Here is a 20630-nt window from a genome sequence, read left to right as displayed (position 1 = left end):
ACCAACCATTTGCTGCGTATGATTAAAATATCACTAACAAGGGTAATTTCGCATGCTTTTTGGCGAATGTGGTTAGCAGGATGTGACATGACACAGCACTACCTTCTTCCTCCAAGTGCCATCTCCCTTGAGGCCTTGCCTCCCCTGCTCACCCCCATCTCACCATGCCCAGGCTTGCCTTCCAGCTCACCTGCTCCAGATGGGCGGCACAGTGGGAGGACACTGGCAAAGGCAGATGTGTTTATTTTCCGGAGACAAAATGTTTTGCTGCCGCAGATGGCAGTGCCTTCAAGCAAATGGCAGCCTTTGACACCGCTGCCACACAGCCTGGGCATCTTGACAGACAGAGCTGGCTTACTTTTGGTGAGGGGGAAATTGAAAAAAAAAAAAATCAAGATGTTTATCTTGAAACTCATGGAATTTCAGTGCAAGCAGCAGTTCTTTCAGACCTGGAGAACAGGTCTTTCCCACCAGACCTCAGTCAGCTAGTATGTTAACTGGATTTTCAAGATGAGCTGAGCCAAGAGTTACAGGTCTGTTAATTATTTTGTTTCCTAGGCGGAATAGGACATATAGAAAAACTGAAAACATTTGGCTACATTTTGGTAGATATTCAATGGTACTGCAAAACACATGTGCATTCCAGGTCACATCTCACAGGAGTCTCTTAGGATTGGGTGTGGCTCGTCTGCCCCATTGGAGATGCTGCTATTCTAGTTTTAGTGGTCATGTTGATTATCTAAAGGCCCAGGGACAGATACTTGAAGTTGAGATGCCTTAATTAATACGACAACACTGTGCATACAGTGTTTTTCTACCAAGAAGAATAAGAGTTCTGACAGCTGCCCTTTGAAGCAGTTTGCTTATTAGGGCTTGAATAAAGTCCATTAGGAAGACAAAGGCTTGGGTGTTGAATCATTAAGACTTACTCATCTTCTAAGGAAAAAAATGGCTTAAGAATATCCTTTTCCAAAAGTTACTGGCTTTATCAGGAATTCTTCCCCCCAACCCCTATTCCCCGCCCCCCCTTTTTTTAATATGTGCTGTTTTTCCCAGCCCTAGTGCTGATAGAGTTAGGAGTTTGCAGGTGTAAAGTCCTCCCCTCTCCCCCTCCCCATCTCTCTCCAGGGGGTTGTATGTGAGAAGGTGTTGCTTTCTCACTCAGAGAGCATATATGTGCTACCCTGTTGGATGCCTGCTGTGAGCAGAGAGAACCCCTGTTCTGGTAGAATGGAATGAGCTTATTGGGTGGCTGGGATTGTGCAACCCCATAATGACAATTTTTCACTTAGAGCATCTTTCCTACCCACAATAGGGTTGAAGGTAATTGGTCTAAATTCATACTGTTTTGAAACTTATGTCCTGAATATTATATGATTTCCTATTAAGGTTTGGTGTAAGCCAGGAGCAGCAGAGTACTGTGTGTAGTAAAAACATGCTTTATTTTGGAAATGTTTACCATTAGAAGTACAGGTTTACCCTGCCTTTTAGGATTGCTTTAAACCAGTGCCCTGACCTGTGTGGGCATTCCCTCACACTCATAGATGCAAATACACATACACTCTGACATCTTGATGCCTCTTTTAATTTTACCCTCATAGCCCCTAATACCTTTATTTTAATTTATTTTTTTAAATTTCAATTCCTTTGTAAACATACAGTGTTATATTAGTTTCAGGTATACAGTATAGTGATTCAACTTGATGCCTCTTTTTTGCCCTGGCCCACAATCATGCAGGGATATGAATTCAGGGGCTGATCCCAAAAACTCTGTGAGGTTTTCCTATACTCTCCCTAATAACAGTTATCTAAAATGAAGGACAGTGAGAAGTCTTTGAAGGAAGGAGTTCTGTTTCTTTTTTTAAAAAAATTTTTAAAATGTCTTTATTTTATTTTGAGAGACAGAGACAGTGAGCGGGGGAGGGGCAGAGAGAGAGGGAGACACAGAATCTGAAGCAGGCTCCAGGCTCTGAGTTGTCAGCACAGAGCCTGACGCAGGGCTCGCACCCATGGACTGTGAGATCATGACCTGAGCCGAAGTCGGATGCTTAACCGACTGAGCCACCCAGGTGCCTCAGGAGTTGTTTCTTGACCTGGGAGCTAGTTACACATGTATTCATTTTATTCATTAAGCTGTATGTATATATTTTGTGCATCTTTATATGTATGTTTTATTTTACAAAAAAAGCTTACGAAAATAAAAAGGGTAAAAGGGGAAGAAGTATAACATTTTTTTGAAAAGTTGAAGAAAATAAGTTCAGATTTACCATTGCTTTTGAGTGGGGACAGCAGAGCAAATAGGATTAATTAGATTGAAAAGAAGAGAGGGAGAGGAAATAATCTCTGAATCTTTATAAAGTAACCTGCCAAAACTCCACACTGCCTTTTTGATGCCTCCTAATATGTGCATTCTATAGCTGAGACGTTCACAAGTGCTGATAGTCATTCATTCAGCAGATTTGCAGCCTGCATTGTCCTTGGGGCCAGGGAAAGGGGCGCAAAGCTCCAAGTGTGCCTTTAGATGGAGAACTTGCACTGCAGAGTGACAAGTGCCACAGTGGCCATACAGATAGATAGGTGCTCTGGGAACAGAACCTAACCTGAGCCTAAAAGGACCAGCTGTCATTAAAGGCAAAGGTGAAGCCAAAAGGAAAACCAGAAGCACAGACCAAAATGTGTGTGTGAGTTGTGTTAAATCAGACACAGGGTTTTCTAATGATTTTTATACTCTGAGCCTCTTACTCCTAATGTTTTACCTGTTTTAACTAATACAAATTAGGGCTCTACTGATTGAAAAAATATATAAATAAATACCTTTATATAGTTTTTACTATATATGTACATATATTATAAAAATCTGCAATCTAAATAAATATGGCTGAGATTTTAATGTTTATTTTTGAGAGAGAGTCAGAGATACAGCATGAGTGGGGGAGGAGTGGGGAAAAAGGGAGACACAGAAGCTGAAGGAGACTCCAGGCTCTGAGCTGTCAGCACAGACCAGATGGGGGCTCGAACTCACAGACTGTGAGATCATGACCTGAGACGAAGTCAGACGCTCAACCGACTGAGCCACCCAGGTGCCCCCTTGTCATGAAGATTTTGATGGAAAAGCTTTATGATAAAAGCAGTGAGACTCTGGCAGCTTGTTAGCATAAACAGATGAGATTTGGTAAAACCAGTGGCTTCTGTCTGGGGAAAGAAGAGAGAAGCAGGGAGACCTGTGAGGAGCTTCCAGGTCAGTTGAAGAGACAAGAGTAACTTACGTTGAACCCAGGCTGTTCTAATAAAAGGGCTCCAAAACACCCTTTTCCCCAGGATTTCCTTAGTGTTCTGTATCTGGTTGATATGGACATCCAGAAACATACAGTCATACATAGTCCTAAATCGTGTTTTCCAACAGACTGATTTATTAACTCAGGAAGGTGAACCGGCTATGATGTTCAACATTCATAGATATTCATGGGCATCCTTAGCGTGTCCACCTTAACATTTGCCTAGTAGCATACAAAGTATGGCTTCTGCACTTAAATTTTTGAGAACTGGCTTAAAGGTGTGTGGAATCTTCAATTTTCCCTGGGAACTGCCAGCTCATGAAAAACAGTTCAAGTGGCCTTGTTGCACATGTGGTGGCGTTGGTTTTCCCATTGCACAATCAGCAATTTTATTTTGATGTTATTTGGGAGAAAGCAGTATTTTTGATTAGCAAGTAAAATTAATGTAGAAAACAAATACTGTGTTAACTAGTTGGTATAATAAGGCATCTGTGCCATGTTGCATTTCAACTCATTAAATTTCTAAACTTCTAATTACGATAAGATTACAACTTTAATAGGAGAATGGTTCAAACTTGGGGCTAGTGATGGCTTTAGAGAAGTAAAATGTACAAAAATTTTGAAATTATTGAAGGGGAGCTTTAAAATCTAGTTTTGCTAAAAGTTGAAATATGCAGAGTATTTAACTTTTTTTTGTTCCTAGAATTCAGATTCAATTGACATTTTTTGAGCACCTACTACTTACCAGGCCTTTTTAAAACAATATTTATTTATTTTGAGAGAGAGAGTGCATGTGTGTGAATGGGGGGGGGGGCAGAGAGAGAGAACCCCAAACAGGCTCCACACTGACTGCACGCAGCCCAGTGCGATGCTGGATCTCACAAACCATGCGATCATGACCTGAGCCGAAATCAAGAGACAGATGCTTAACCAGCTGAGCAACCCAGGTGCCCCACTAGGTCTTCTTTCAGGAACTTTAACACAGATAAGCACTTTTCATTCCTCACATCTGTTGGGTAAGCAATATTATCCCCATATTCAGATGGGGCACTTGCAGCTCCAGGGCCAAAGGACTATCTTGAGTCTTCATTCCTTGGGACACAAATTGAGTTTTTTATATTTGCTCTATCACCTTTCCCCTTATTGAGAGTCTTCTTAACTCCTCTTTCTCCCTTATCTTCTATTCCACTAGTTATTCCTGTCAATTCTGCCTTCTAAATGTATCTCCTGTTGCATACCGCCCCCTCCATCCCTACTGCTTCTGCAGCGTCCTATGACATGAAAAAGGCTTGGCACAGCAGAGGAACAGGAGTGGTTTCCACTGGCTCCTCTTTGGCGTACATGCTGAAATGACCTAATTCATTAGGTGTACATGTCCCATATTCACCAGTACCCAAACATTCTACATTCCTCCATGTTGCTTTACCTTCATGTCTGCTGTTTGCTCAATCTGGAATCCTCCTACCCCTGTCTCACTCATGAGCTCCTTCGAGACCTAGGCATCCATCTTCATCACCTGGCATAAAGCTTCTCATAGCAAATGCTAAATAACTTTGAATTTAAAGTAGGGACACATGGGTGGCTCAGTCAGTTAAATGTCTGACTGTTGATTTTGACTCAAGCCATGATTCGCAGTTTATAATTTCGAGTCTGACAGTGCAGAGCCTGCTTGGGATTCTCTCTCTCTCCCTCTCCCTGTCCCTCCTGTGCTCTCTCTCCTCCTCAAAAATAAATAAATGAAACTTTAAAAATAAATAAATAAAGTCACATTTCAAATGCAAAAGTGAAGTTGGTTGGGGTATCTGCCTATTTCATAACTGTCCTATGTTCTAGTCTCAGCTCTTGCAGGATTTGGTTGAAGCCTTTTATAACTTGTGTGCATTTATACCTAAGGCATAATCACCATTGTTATTAGAAAAAGAGATTGATGGGTTTCCTTACAAAGGACACTGGAGAGGATTAAAACCAGGGTACATGTATCCTATATTGTTTAGGTGTAGGGGTAGACGTTCTTCTCCAGCCTACCCGTGGAGCCACAGTCTTTTAGAGCTGAAAAGGTATTTAGGTTGTGAAGACCGTTGGAAGTTGTTGACATCTTTGACATTTTTTTTGAAGTGTTGAATATAGTGAACATTGCAATTCCAACATAGGTACAAAGTCTTTCTTTAATTAAAATGGCAAAATTGATACTGAAATTTTAAAATTATGCCATCAAGCTCATGCAAAGCAAGTAGCTAGTGAATTCTGTTGATTATTGGAAATAAACTTCTGATTCAGAGTTCAGAGCACCAGTATAAGAAAATAATAATGGGGGCATCTGGGTCGCTCAGTTGGTTAAGCATCTGACTTTGGCTCAGGTCATGATCTCATGGTTTGTGAGTTCGAGCCCCGCATCGGGCTCTGTGCTAACAGCTCAGAGCCTGGAACCTGCTTCAGATTCTGTGTCTCCCTCTCTCTCTGCCCCTCCTCCTGTTCATGCTCTGTCTGTCTGTCTGTCTGTCTCTCTCTCTCAAAAATAAATGTTTAAAAATAAAAAGCTTTAAAAAAAAAGAAAATAATAACGGATCCATTTTGTTTATTAATGAATTTGCAAAACTGGGCATTGGCATAGCAGTTATGGTATTGGTATCTGGTATAAATATTGGTATATTTATCCGATAAACAGATACCAATACCGTAACTGCTATTTGTTGAGTACTTATTACATGTTATATATAGTTGTAGACTCTTTAGAGGAGTGATATGGTCTGACATTAAATCTACCCTTTTTTAAAAAATTTTTTACATTTATTTATTTTTGAGAGAGACAGCACAAGTGGGGGAGGGGCAGAGAGAGAATGAGACACAGAATCCGAAGCAGGCTCCAGGCTCGAGCTGTCAGCACAGAGCCCAGTGTGGGGCTCGAACTCACAAACTGAGGTCATGACCTAAGCCAAAGTCAGACGCTTAACCGACTGAGCCACCAAGGTGCCCCTAAATCTGCCCTTTTAAAACTTAAAGTGTTATGGGCAGCCTGGGTGGCTCAGTCGTTTAAGCGTCTGACCTCGGCTCTGGTCATGATCTCATGGTTCGTGGGTTCGGGCCACACGTCGGGCTCTGTGCTGACAGCTAGCTCAGAGCCTGAAGCCTGTTTCGGATTCTGTGTCTCCCTCTCTGACCCTCCCCTGTTCACGCTGTCTCTCTCTCTCTCGGAAATAAATAAAACATTAAAAAAAATTCTAAACTTAAAGTGTTATAGGTCATATAAGATGTGATACATGAAATAGAGAACAATAGATACTGGTATGCAAAACAGTGTAATCTGAAATATTTGAGTGTGGAACTGACATTTACATATTGAATTATATTTTCACACTGATTGCCATTTTGTGGAGGCAGCATGGTTTTCTAGAAAAACACACAAGACTTGGAATCAGAAGTCTAAATTTTGGTCCTGACACTAATTAGCCATGTGACTTAGGGGCACATCACTGTCCCTTCTTTGGAAGGCAGCTATGCTCACCACTATACCACCAATGCTCACTGTTCCTTTTTTGAACTTGAGTCCCCCCCACATTTGTAAAAGGGATGTTAGACAAGCTAGTTGAGCTTTTCTTCTTTCTAAGTCTGTAAATAGCACCTTTATGAAATACTCGCAACACCAAAGATGGGATTTTAGGGGAGCTTTGACCATCAACTGGACTAAAAGAAATCACATGCACTGTCCCTTCAAAGCCCAGTCTTTGTTTAGTGTATTTAGGAGTCTATTTATTAAAACACTGTCATCTCTAGACAGACTCCTTTGTCCCATTGGTGGTTCTGTATCTCCTTCCAGAGTACTCCAGGAATGGAAATAATGCTTCACGCACTGCTTAAAGTTCCAAGGTACAGCACAGTGCAAAAGAAACTGCACCTCCAAAGCACCTCACTCCTAGTGACATCGTCCTATTCAATTAGAGGTGGCAAAGGCTGGCCTGGCTCCAAAGGAAGACTGTCAGTTCCTCTCTTTTTCTGTGTCCACGCTCGGCGGGATGCTTCCTCACGCCCACCTCTCTCCCCCTTGCTGTGACTTTGGTTTCCGCCAGATGTCACACCGCTGCTTGTCACCGCGCAGACTCTCGTCGCTGATTTTGTTGTTTCAGTGTATTTATCACAACTGTTCTCTTTAGCTGTAAAATTTATGGAATTTCACACTCTTCGTAATCACTACAGTGTTTCTTTTTCATGAGAGAGGGAGTATACAAGGAGTTGTATGCACAAGAGTTGGAGGGAGGGAAACACTCCACCTAACTTGAGGAAAGTTTGTGTGTGTACCATGTACACCCCCCCACTCCCAAATGGACAGAGTGAAACAGCTCAGTTCTGCAGGGCTTAGGTACTTAGGAAGTCCATTTCAATCCCAGGGAGAAATGTATAAGAGATGTGCTTATTGGCTACTTTCCTTGGCTTAAATTTTATCCCTTTTCACAACAACAAAAAAGAGAGATGATTAGATTGGCTCTCTGGGACATGTTGATCTTATTATCTGGTCAGATCTGTTAATAATGTGGTCAGATCCTAAAAGTGACAATGAAAGTGGTGGTGATGATGATAATTAATCTGTATTACTGTTAACAGGCATTTGCATTGAGCACTTTACATTTATTTATTTAAGCCTTCTATAAGCCTAATAATGGATGCTATTATTATCCCCATTGTATAGATGAAGAAATTAAAAAAAATTTTTTATGTCTTTATTTTGAGAGACAGAGACAGAGCGAGTGGGGGGAGCGGCAGAGAGGGAGACACAGAATCTGAAGCAGGCTCCAGGCGCCCCTAGATGAAGAAATTTAAAAATGACTGAAAGCCACTTTATTTATTTTTTATGTTTTTAATGGTTTTTTTATATTTATTTCTAAGAGAGAGAGACAGCGTGAGCAGCAGAGGGTCAGAGAGAGAGAGAGATACAGAATCTGAAGCAGGCTCCAGGCTCTGAGCTAGCTGTCAGCCCAGAGCCCAACACGGGGCTGGAACCCATGAACCGTGAGATGGTGACCTGAGCCAAAGTTGGACGCTTAACTGACTGAGACACCCAGGCGCCCCTATTTATTTATTTTTAAAGTTTATTTTGAGAGAGAGAGAGAGAGCATAAGCATGAGCAGGGGAACTGCAGAGAGAGAGAGAGAGAGAGAGAGAGAATCTCAAGTAGACTCCTCACTGCCAGTGCAGAGCCTGACGCGGGGATCAATCCCACAACCCATGATCATGATCTGGGCCGAAGTTTAGAGTCACACTTAACCAGCTGAGCCACCCAGACATTCCTAAAGCTCTCCACTATAAAATAAACTTATATCGGGGCACCTGGGTGGCTCAGTCAATTAAGCGCCTGACTTTGGCTCAGGTCATCATCTCATGGTTCGTGGGTTCAAGCCCTGCATCAGGCTGTGCGCTGACAGTGTGGAGCCTGGAGCCTGCTTAGGATTCTTTGTCTTCCTTGCTCTCTCCCCCTCCCCTGCTTGGGTTCTCGCTCTCTCAAAAGTAAATAAACATTAAAAAAATAAAATAAGTGTGTATTGTGTATTTTTTAAGGGAGGAAAAGATACCACATTTGTGTGGTAGTTTTTTTTCCCCACTTGTAAAAAGAGGCCAAATTTTGTTGGTACCTTTTTTTTAGAAGCTAAAACTCATTTTGAATTCCCAGGATGGTTCACTTAAAATTTTTTCTTTCTCTATCAATTAAATACAACTTTAAAATTAAAGTATTTTGGTGTTTGTACCGTAAACCATTGATGGTGATCCTCAAGGCTATTATTGGGCAGGGAGTGTCTCATCTCAATGTTTGGATCATTTATTGGTCATCTGGATGTTTAGTTCAGAATTGTTTATAATATTGAGTCCTAACCTTTGTTGTGAAGGATGCCAGTTCCTTGCCTTGGGGACCTCATAACTTTGTTTTATTACCTTGATTTGCAATCTAAATAATTAGAATAGTGGAGACAACCAAAGACTAGATCATATCATGCACAGAACAATGATTACTTTGTAAAGGATAAAGGTTTCCTGGCAAATCTGTCATGATTGATTATTGTTCCCATTTCCCTGGAATAATTGGCAGATTCTCAAATGTGATGCTGCTCATGGGATAGAAGGGAACCAGTGAAAAAGCAGCTAGAAAGTGAGGCTTGGCACTCAAGTGGACGTATCTATAGTGGCAGAAATAGCACGAAAGTACTTAATAAATTAGTAAATGGTACTTACTCTCCGAGACTGGATGTAGGGTTTGTTTTTGTGTTTGTTTTTTCAGGCTTGCAGAAAATCTATAGATGTCTGTGTCTTCAGGCCTGTGTCAGTCTCAGGATAGGTGAGGGTAGGTTGAACATGAAGCAGATATGCTCTAAGTGAAGATGCTTATGAATGTCTTTTGATAGTGCATACAATCACATTGGGCCCCTGAAAGAGTCTGGGAAGGGGAGAGGAGTTAACTGTCATTAGCTGCATTTCTTTGTGTCAGGCAGTGTGCTTGGCTTGGCACTTTTTATTAACATCCCTCCATGTCCCTTTATGAAGACTTATATGAGGAATTGTATTTCATTGCTAGGAGTAGGTGGGCTTCCCTGAGTACTTGCCATGTCTGTCTCATAGGCACTGTGAACTTCATAGATGGTTGTGTTTCCCTAGTAATAATTTTAGTATTTATCAATCCTTTACTATGTTTTAGGCACTGTGCTTATTGTTTATATGCATTATCTCTTTGTATGCATTATCTCTTTGAATCTTCACTATAGCCCTTTTGTGTAGGTATTAGCCCATGTTTTCAACAAGAACACTAAAATTCGAAGAAAAGTGACTAACTTTTCTAAAGCCACACATTGGTAAGACAGCCAGGTTTTGAACTGTACAGTTTACCAAAGCTATTTCTTTCTTTTAAGTTTTTATTGAAATTTTAACATGTAGTTTTTATTGAAATTTTAACATGTATGATAAAATTAGTTTCAGGTTAGAATTAGAATTTAGTGATTCATCATTTACGTGTAACACCCAGTGCTCATTCCAACAAGTGCCCTCCTTAATGCCCATCACCCATTTAGCCCATCCCTCCACCCTCTCCCTCCATGAACCCTCAGTTTGTTCCCTGCTGTCAGGAATCTCTTAGGTTTTCTTCCCTCTCTCTCTTTTTTTTTCCTTTCCCTATGTTCATTTGTTTTGTTTCTTAAATTCCACATATGAGTGAAATCATATCATTTTTGTCTTTCTATGACTTATTTCACTTAGCATAATACATTCTAGATCCATCCACATCGTTGCAAATGACAAAATTTCATTTTTGTTGGCTAAGTAATATTCCACCGTGTGTATGTATACACTCACGCACGTATATATATATACACACACACACCACATCCTCTTTATCCATTCATCAGTTCTTTTTTTAATGTTTATTTTTGAGAGAGAGAGAGTGGGTGGTGAGGTAGGGAGAGAGAGAGAGACAGACAGACAGGCACAGAATCTGAAGCAGGCCCCAGGCTCTGAGCTGTCAGCACAGCATGATGGGGGGCTTGAACCCACGAACTGTGAGATCCTGACCTGAGCCAAAGTCAGATGCTTAACTGACTGAACCATCCGGATGCTGCATATCCATTCATCAGTTTGGACATTTGGGCTTTTTCCACAGTTTGGCTATTACTGATAATGCTGCTATAAATAAACATCAGGGTACATGTGCCCTTTTGAATCTGTATTTTTTTTTATCCTTTGGGTAAATACCTAGTAGTGCAAATGCTGGGTCATATGGTATTTCTGTTTTTTTCTTTCTCTTTTTTAAATTAATGTTTGTTTATTTTTGAGAGACAGAGCATCAATGGGGGGGGGTGGCAGAGAGAGAGAGAGACACAGAATCTGAAGCAGGCTTTAGGCTCTGAGCTGTCAGCACAGATCCCAACGCGGGACTCAAACCCATGAACCATGAGATCATGACCTGAGCCGAAGTCGGACGCTTAGCCAACTGAACAACCCAGGCACCCCGAGGGTAGTTCTGTTTTTAACTTTTGAGGAACCTCCATACTGTTTTCCAGAGTGGCTGCACCAGTTTGTATTCCCACCAGCATTGTAAGAGGGGTCCCTTTTCTCCACATCCTGGCCAGCATCTGCTTTTTCCTGTGTTGTTAATTTTAGCCATTATGATAGGTATGACGTGGTATCTCATCATGGTTTTGATTTGTATTTCCCTGATGATAAGTGATGTTGAGCATCTTTTCATGTGTCTGTTAGTCATCTGTATGTTGGAGAAAATATTTGCAAATGAAATATCTGTTAAAGGATTAGTATCCAAAATCTATGAAGAACTTATCAAACTCAACACCCCACAAGATAAATAATCCAGTTAAAAAATGGGCAGAAGACATGAACAGATTTTTTCCAGACATTTCTTTTTAAGATAGTGATTTATGCTATTGTTCTTCCTTTTGTTCAATTCTAATGCCTGATCTGTATCCTAAATTTTCCTTTACTTAACAACCTATGTCTGAAGGGTAGGTTGAACGTGAAGCAGATATGCTGTAAGTGAAGATGCTTATGAATGTCTTTTGATACTGAAGGGTGCATGGGTGGCTCTGTTGAGCATCCTTCTTTGGCTCAGGTCATGATCTCACAGTTCTTGAGTTTGAGCCCTACATCAGGCTCACTGCAGTCAGTGCGGAGCCCACTTCAGAACCTCTGTCTCCCTTCTTTCTACTTCTCCCCTGCTTGTGCTCTCTCAAAAATAAAGATTAAGAAATATAATAAAGGGGAGTAGAAAGAGAAGGACCCAGGAGTCTAGCAAAAAGCAACAATGTATGTGCATTCAGAGAGATGCTGGCACTTGGTTTAAACTTGATTGAATTCTTGGGAGTAGGACCTATCACTTTCTGACATTTGTTTAGTCATTTTCCTCATCTCCTTGTCATACTAGGCATAAGCCACATATAGATTAAAATATATAATGCTTTCTGGTATGATTTTTACTCATTCAGCAAATATTTATGGAGCATATACTATATGCTTGTATATCATTGACCAAACCAGACATAATCCTGCCTTCATGGAGCTTATAATTGACATAAATATTTTAATAGGTGGGCTGTAGCTTACACATAAGTATTTTTCTAAGCATACCACCACAGTTACACGTGTGTATGCTGTCAGAATAGCACAAAATTGACAGGCTTAGAATTTGTCTCATTTCAGGAAAACAGTAAAGAATCAAGAACATGAGGGACAATAACAGTCAAGAAACTCTTAACTATGGCTTTGTCACTTTGAACACCATGATTCTTAGAGGTGCAAGAGTGACAGTGTACAAGACTTCATTTGAAATTTTAAAACACTAGTGTGAGGGTCACCTGGGTGGCTCAGTCAGTTAAGCTTCCAACTCTTCATTTTAACACAGGTCAGGATCTCACAGTTTGTGGGTTTGAGCTCTCTGTTGGGCTCCATGCTCACAGCAGAGGGCCTGCTTGCGATTCTCTCTCCCTTTCTCCACCCCTGCTTGCTCTCCCTCCCTCCCTCCTTCTCTCTCTCTCTCTCTCTCTCTCAAAATAAATAGATAAATAAATAAACTTAAAAAAAAAAAAAACCTAGTGTGAGCCAGAGATCTTTGATGGAGTATTGTCAGAAGAATTTCAGAAACTGCAAGTTGTTACACAGATGTATTGATTTAATTAGTCTAGCTAACACCATTTATTTATGCTTAAGCATCTCACACTTGCAAAAGTTGGTAATTCGAAGTCACACAATAATTTGTGAGTTATCTTCTCTACCACGTGTTGTGGCTCCTGAATACCAACTTTGATGAGTGTCTGTATCAGATGCTTAAACATAAATAAATGGTATTATATAGACCAATTAAGCAATACCATTTGCTTTTTAAGTTCTCTTGACATAGTTTCATGTAAAATATTTTGGTGGTAGCTTTTAAAATCACATTGTTTTAACACAGTGTAATCTCATAGCATGGGCAAGATCCTCACTAGAGGCAGAACATACCTACGTTCTGTTGTTTAGACCTCTTTCAGTATCTGAGTGGATCCTTAATTTGCCATTACAACTTGATAAAATTGTCCTGGTTAACCATACAGTGGGTGTTTTGGGCGGTGAACAAAGAATGGTAGAGTTATCCTCTTAGCAAAAACATGAACATTTTTTGTGATGAGTAAGAGACTATGTTGTGAAATCTCTTGGGGGAGAAAAACCAGTTAGAATTCCCAAGCCATCTCTCTGTCTCTTCTCTTCCCCATTTTTCTCTCTGTTTCCTCATTGCTATTCTAATTTTTAACTGTAGGAACACAAAGGTATTCTATGTCTACCTGATTTTACAGTATGGTTTTCACAGTTAACAATTTTATTAGAAAAAAATTCTTTTAGATATATATTTTTTATCTTTAGCTAATTTAACAGTTTTGTTGTTTAAAGTGGCAAGCTATCGAAAGGAGACTGGGGTATAGCAATATACTAAGAAATGTAGGTAGCATCTTTTCTTCCAGAGTTTGGGATGCATCACCTCTATTATTTTTTCTCACCATACTCCCTAGGAGATAGAAAAGGGAAGGATTAATTGACCCGGTTTTACACATAAGGAAACAGAAGCTCATAGGGGTTAAGTGTCTTGTCTAAGGTCAGACTTACTAAGAACATAGTTGCAGAATGTGGCAGAGAGTTCCAGAGCCTGGCAGAGTGTAGCACACTACCCACTGGGAAATGTGACAAGCAAGTAATTATTTTCTCAGAAAACTTGACTATTGCTGGTCAGTCCTTACGCCTCTCAGACTATCCATCATCCACCCAAGGCAGAAACTTGTTTGCAAGTTAAGGGTACACTGTAATCTTTAGGAAATGTTACTTAGGACAACTGGCTTGGAATTCTAAGTTAATATATAATAATTTCATGTGTTCTTCTAACATAAGTTTCTTCAAACTTCCAAGTGCCCATGTTAATCATTGTTCAAAAAATGTAAGGTGTCACTTTTAGGACCGCTAGTGTTATTACTTTATGCTTTATACCGTAGCTTTATTACTTTAAAAGGTTGCATAAATGTATTCCGTTTAATTTAATGTGCACTGAATTGAATATGTAAGTTTAAGGATGGGCACATAGCCTCGAGCAAGGCCTGCTCACTACCCACTAAGGCAAATGCAAGGTGGAAAACACATTTTGCAGAGAAAAAGGAAGCCATGTAAAATGGGAGTCTCACCACTGATGATGCCTAGGACCATACACAGGCTGAATTTAACATGGTAAATGGCCCAGCTGGTATAGAAAAAAATAATCATCCATTTGGAGATGAAGAGCAAGTCCGAGTTAGTAAAGGTTCTTAGTAGAAACTTGCATGTTCAGATTTGCTGGTAATACAAAGAAAGAACACCTGTGAATTACTTTTTATTTGTCTCATTGATAAAAATTACTTTATAGTTACCTTAGGAGAGACTTCTTATATGAGAAAAATGTTAGCATTTCACCTAAATCTACAGTTCTTTTAGTGTTGCTATGTTTCCACAGTTCTTCTAGAGCATTTATGGACTTCCATTATTACTGTCTGCATTAAAGTTTAGTGATTTGAGAGGCGCCTGGCTGGCTCAGGCAGTAGATCATGCAAGCCCCTTGGTGGGTGTGGAGCCTACTTAAAAAAATTTTTTTAAATGTTTAGTGATTTGACTTAAATTTTTGAGACCTACTATCCTTCTGCACCCCACAAATTGTTTCTTTAATACTGTAGCTTCTGGTCTAACACATGAGATTTTGGTCCAGGTGCCCAGATGGAACCTGTGTCTTCTGGAAGATGTGGTTGGAACTGCCGCTTTCTTTCTTTAGTCTTAGCCTGACACTCTCAGAACTGTGTTTGTTGGTTTCAGCTGTCAGAAAAGATGTAAGAGCACCTATGCTTTGCTTTTGTAACAGGTTCTTGTTTGCAGGCTTTAAGATGAAAGCAACTTTTTTGAATACCTGTAAGTGCTCCCAGTGCCCTTCTATTCAAACAAGCCGACTTCCCTTTACCTCTTACCACAGTCTCAGGCCTTTAGATTTCTCTCAATTTTTACTTTCATCATGATTTCCTTAGCTGCTGTTACCTTCATATTCATCAAGAATTGGAACGATCCCATTTGTCATGGAAAGAGACGTTGGTGCTACTGCTTTGACCATGTCTCTCTCCATGTCTTTGCAGACCCCGTATCATGTCAACCTCCTCCTGGCTGGCTATGATGAGCATGAGGGGCCAGCGCTCTACTACATGGACTACCTGGCAGCCTTGGCCAAGGCCCCTTTTGCAGCCCATGGCTACGGTGCCTTCCTGACTCTCAGTATCCTGGATCGATACTACACTCCAAGTAAGTTCTAGCACTCTAGGTAGGGAATAGAGTTGTGTCCTGAACTGCCTTCTGGTTGTATACACCACCCCTGGAGTTGGGTAGTCAGAGCTAATAGAGGATGGATCCTAGGAAGCACATCCAGGTACCTTCTGGAAGTTGCTCTCCCCTCCAGTCAGTAGGGTTCTTGAAAAGCTAAGAAAAGTTCTTCTTTTACCAGACAAAAGGAGATACTGCATATGTCCAGAGCTGGGTTTTGTTTTGTTTAAAAAGGTGCTACAGTAGTGAGTAAAACTGTAATTTCTCAGGTACAAAAGTTCAGTTTTTTAATTCATTTTGCCCAGCCTAGATGCTTATTAGCATCTCAGCTATAAAGAATGAGCAAATAAACCAAGTGGTTTGTGTACTTATCTTCAGCTGATGTGGGTGAACAGGTCCCCAGCATGACAACCAAGGGTTTCTTTGCTTAAACATCAAAGCTTTTAAGGCCACAAGCCTCAGCCTCTCCCTTGGTTCTCATCACCTAATGCCTGCCCCTCCTGTAAGAAAGAGCAGGCTTTCCACTTGTCAGTAAACTGTTAGCTTGGGAAAGCTTCCAGCACAGGGACGCTTTTGTGCTAAATTTTGTCTTCCGACTCCAATCCCAACCTTGACTTTAGCCACTGTGAGCAATAGGCATTTGGGATTGTTCATTTTTACAGGCTATAGATACAGCACAGATAGCTATTTCTCTCCTTAAATTCCATTCTTCCCTATCAGTACAGTAAAAATCTGGCTTCTTTACTCTTTATTTGGTGCTGTCCTCTCACTCAGCCTTAGCTGCGCCAGAGCTCCAGGCCGCATCCTGAAGATCATTAACTCTTAGTGACTGTTTCTTGATTTGGCATCTGTCAGTAATACGGCTGACTTGCCCACCAAAATCACCACTAACCACCCCTGAAGCCTAACTGCATAATATGTCATCCCAGTTTGCCATGCTTGCGGACAGTTCCTTTGGCTCCTATTTTGTGAGAGTCTCAGCCCTATCCCATGAATTCTCTTTCCATTGTTAAACTGAGACCCAGCTGGGAAAGTGAGGCTAAAACTCTGGCCTTGTCCTCCCTTACCCTGATTTGCAGCTGGCTAGGGCAGATGGAACTGATTTAAGCCCTAGTCTAAAAGGGTGGGGTGGGTAGGGGTGAGGGGGATGGGCTGTAAAAAAGAGGCAAGCCTCTGGACTTCTCTAGAGGCAGGCCCTGGCCATGGGAGGCAGAATTCCGTCATGCTTACCCTTCTGTGTAGCAAATCAATTTGCAATGGCTTCTGGCTGCCAGAGCACTGGGTCTGGGGCACCCTCCACTGCATATGGAATAAGTTTGTTGCAAGCTAGAAGGCTAGGCATTTTTTTGCCTTTTCCGTTTGTGTAGCATACTGACCTGAAGAAGTGTGAAATTTAAAAGTTGTGGCAGACAGTTGGACTTAATGGCAACACCTTGAATACATGGCCTTTGTGTTCTCTTTCAGCTATCTCTCGTGAGAGGGCAGTGGAGCTTCTTAGGAAATGTCTAGAGGAGGTGAGTGGCTCCCACAGGATCCTGAAAAGAATGTTTATCTCTGTTTGCCAATATTGTTCCATTCCTTGGTTGAATTTTTTTCTGATCTTTGCCGGAAGGTGTAGTAAATACACACTAACCAGATGTGAAGTTGCTACCAGTGATAGAGTTTGGTGGGTAACAAACTCTTCCTGGGTTACCTTGTCATCATTGTCAATTTTATAATTTAGTTACCATTTTTTTTGGCTCATCCAGCCTAATGATTCTCAGAATTTGGCATGTATGAGAATCATCTTGGGAACTGGTTTGTTTGTTTGTTTGTTTTTAAGCAGATTCATGGCTCCCTTACTCCTCCCTTCCTGTATAGATTCTGAGTTTTGTTGTCTTGGTGTCGAGTCTGAGTATTTAATTAGCAATCCCAGGTGAATTCGCTGCAGTCGGTATAACTGGGTCATACTTTAAGAACTTCCTTAGGGGCGCCTGGGTGGCTTAGTCGGTTAAGCGTCCGGCTTTCGCTTAGGTCATGATCTCGCAGTTCGTGGGTTAGAGCCCTGCGTCGGGCTCTGTGCTGACTGCCAGCCTGGAGCCTGTTTCAGAGTCTGTGACTCCCTCTCTCTCTGACCCTCCCCTGCTCACGCTCTCTCTCTCTCCTAGAAATAAATAAAACATTGAAAAAAAAAAAAAGAACTACCTTAGAGATGGGGCGCCTGGGTGGCTCAGTCAGTTAAATGTCCGACTGCAGCTCAGGTCATGATCTCATGGTTTGTGGGTTTGAGCCCTGCATTGAGCTCTGTGCTGACAGCTCAAAGCCTGGAGCCTGCCTTGGATTCTGTCTCCCTCTGTCTCTGCCCCTCCCCTGCTCATGCTGTGTCTCTCTACACTTGCTGTCTCTCTCTCAAAAATAAATCATGAACATTAAAAAAAAAAAACCTTCTACCTTAGACTTTATACTTGATGTATTTGTGTCACCTGGGGTTGCCATGCTGTCTGCTCTTTATAAATTTTTTTTTAATGTTTATTTTTGAGACAGAGCATGAGCAGAGGAGGGGCAGAGAGAGACACACACAGAATCTGAAACAGGCTCCAGGCTCTGAGCTGTCAGTACAGAATCTGATGTGGGGCTCAAAGCTACAAACCGTGAGATCATGACCTGAGCTGAAACCAAATGCTTAACCAGCTGAGCTACCCAGGTGCCCCGTGTCTGCTTTCTTAATAGTCCATTAGTCCTGGAGAGAAAGCCTTCCCTGAGAATTCAGGAGACATAGAAAGCAACTGGGAGGCTTTAGGCAGAAGAGGAGAGTAGCCTTTAGTTTATGAGGCCAAGAACATGGACTCCACCCATTCTAATACTGCTCCTAAGAGTCTAAGGCTTCGGGGTATATATGGAGGATGAGGAGGAAGAGAAAGCAGCTCCCTTAGGCTTTTAAATTCTTTTACTGTTCTTGTGGCCTAAGGGTGAACTTGAATTTGTGGTCGAGGAGAGAGTAGGAGGGTGAGAGCAGGTGGGAGTCCTGGGCATAGTGTCAATTTTCCTCTTGTACAGTCCTGTCTTTTTCAGTCTACAGTGTCCCCTTCTTCCTCCTGTTTACGAATCCCCTTTACAAAGCAGAAGCTGAGAATAAACTCATGTGCTTTCCTTAGCCATTCAGCTAAGAGGCCATATTAATCCAGCAGTCCCAAGTGTTACAAGGGGCTGTGAGGGAGAAGCCACTGGCATACCAAGTGCTTTGAGACTTTATTCATTGTGGACCCTAAACACGATCATTTTAGAAACCCACATTTCTTGGCACCTTTTCTTGATTTTGGAGCTTGTTTTTGGACATAGAAGTCATCAACCAGAGGGTACTCTGGAAATGGAGTGGGTTGTTGATGCCAGTCCTCAGCCGTAAAGGAGATGGGAAATATCACAGGAGAGAGGGCTTAGGCCTGGGGAGGTGGACATGTCTGGGATATGCTCCTTAGGGAGCAAGCAGAGAGCTTTGTACTTTCTCTCTGGAGACTAAGTGAGGTGTCCAGGAAGGGTGGCCACAGAAGCCAAGATTTCTTCCAGCTGTGTTCTTCCATAATCTCTAGCCAGGTTAGTGGGGCTACCTGCTTCCATGCACAGTAGAGCACAGCTTGTTTGGAACAGCTTCTCAAGCAGAAAGTCTTAATGAGATGTTATTTTAATCACAGGTCAGCTTGGATTGAAGGAGGTGGAAGCGGGTTGTTCCAAGAGCAGTCCCGCCAACACCTTTCCACCATTCCTGTGGCTACACACACACACACACACACACACACACACACACTCCTTATAATGTCTGTGGGTGGGGCTGTGGTGACTGGATTAAATTCTTGGGACATAGGAGAACATTGCTTTGGTCCAAAGCTTATTCTAGGGCAATCACTCCTTTGTTGGCTGATTACCCTGAGACATTTTTAAAAAGTAGTCTGTGTTTACCAGACTGATTGGTAGCAGACTGTGGGGAATAGAGCTTTGGATTTTCTTACTCTTCATTAGCTGACTGCCAGAGACCAGTTCCCAGCTCCATTTCCCAGTTCTCCCTCACCACCTTCCAGACTCCAGCTGCAGTTTGGCGTTTCTTTAGTGTTGGGTACTGACTGCCCCCAATAGAATACAAGTGCCACAAAAGCAAGAATTTTTTATCTGCTTGTATGCCCAGTGTCTTGAAGAGAGCCTGGCCCATAGTTAGTGCTCAATAAAAACTTTTTGACTGATTTTTCTTCATCTCTCTCTACAGCTCCAGAAACGCTTCATCCTGAATCTGCCAACCTTCAGTGTTCGAATCATTGACAAAAATGGCATCCATGACCTGGACAACATTTCCTTCCCTAAGCAGGGCTCCTAACCTCATGCCTTCCCTCCAACTTGCCAGGGAACTTTTTTTGATGGGCTCCTTCATCTTTTTCTACTCTTTTGACGTGTATCCTTGATAGATGGTTAATTCAGAATAAAGCTGAATCTGGACAAATTGAGCCTCTCTGGTTTGAGTCTCCATTTACCTATCATCACCTGAGGACAGAAACAGAGAGACGATTGTCTTCATTGGACTTTTTGCCAGGACGGTCTTCTGCCCCTTTCCCTTCATTAATGCTGTAATTGCTCTTTAGCTGACAGCCCCACATTCTGTTTACTGCCCAGCTTCCTTTCCGTCCAGCTCTTTCATATATCTTGCTTGCTAATGTCTCATTTCCCTAAAGCAGTGGTTCTTTTTACCCCTAAGCTTAACATTTTAAAAATTAGTTTGAGGGGTGACTGGGTGGCTCAGTTGGTTGAATGTCTGAGTTCAGCTCAGGTCTAATCTCCCTGTTCGTGGGTTTGAGCCCCGTGTCGGGCTCTTTGCTGACAGCTAGCTCAGAGCCTGAAGCCTCCTTCCAGTTCTGGGTCTCCCTCTCTCTCTGACTCTCCCCTGCTTACACTCTGTCTCTCTCTGTGTCTCTCTTCCAAAAATAAACATTAAAAAATAAAAGTTGAAAATGAAATAGGTAATACTTAGTACACTTAGTAAAAAATGCAAGTGATACAAAT

At 41.6% G+C, this 20630-nt stretch overlaps 1 protein-coding gene across 1 annotated transcript in view; it reads left to right on the top strand.

The window, feature by feature from the left end:
• Positions 1–20077, top strand: part of PSMB2 (proteasome 20S subunit beta 2) — a 32739-nt gene extending 12662 nt beyond the window's left edge. The window contains exons 4-6 of the mRNA XM_039251680.1: positions 15428–15590; positions 17073–17122; positions 19843–20077. Coding sequence (XP_039107611.1) covers positions 15428–15590; positions 17073–17122; positions 19843–19950 — 321 coding nt within the window. The 3' untranslated portion in view covers positions 19951–20077. The remainder of the gene's footprint in view (positions 1–15427; positions 15591–17072; positions 17123–19842) is intronic.
• The last annotated feature ends 553 nt before the right edge of the window (positions 20078–20630 follow it).

Source organism: Hyaena hyaena, unplaced genomic scaffold, assembly GCF_003009895.1.
Source record: "Hyaena hyaena isolate Hyena2069 unplaced genomic scaffold, ASM300989v1 scaffold_397, whole genome shotgun sequence".
Lineage (NCBI taxonomy): Eukaryota > Metazoa > Chordata > Mammalia > Carnivora > Hyaenidae > Hyaena > Hyaena hyaena.
This window is presented reverse-complemented; position numbering and strand designations above follow the sequence as displayed.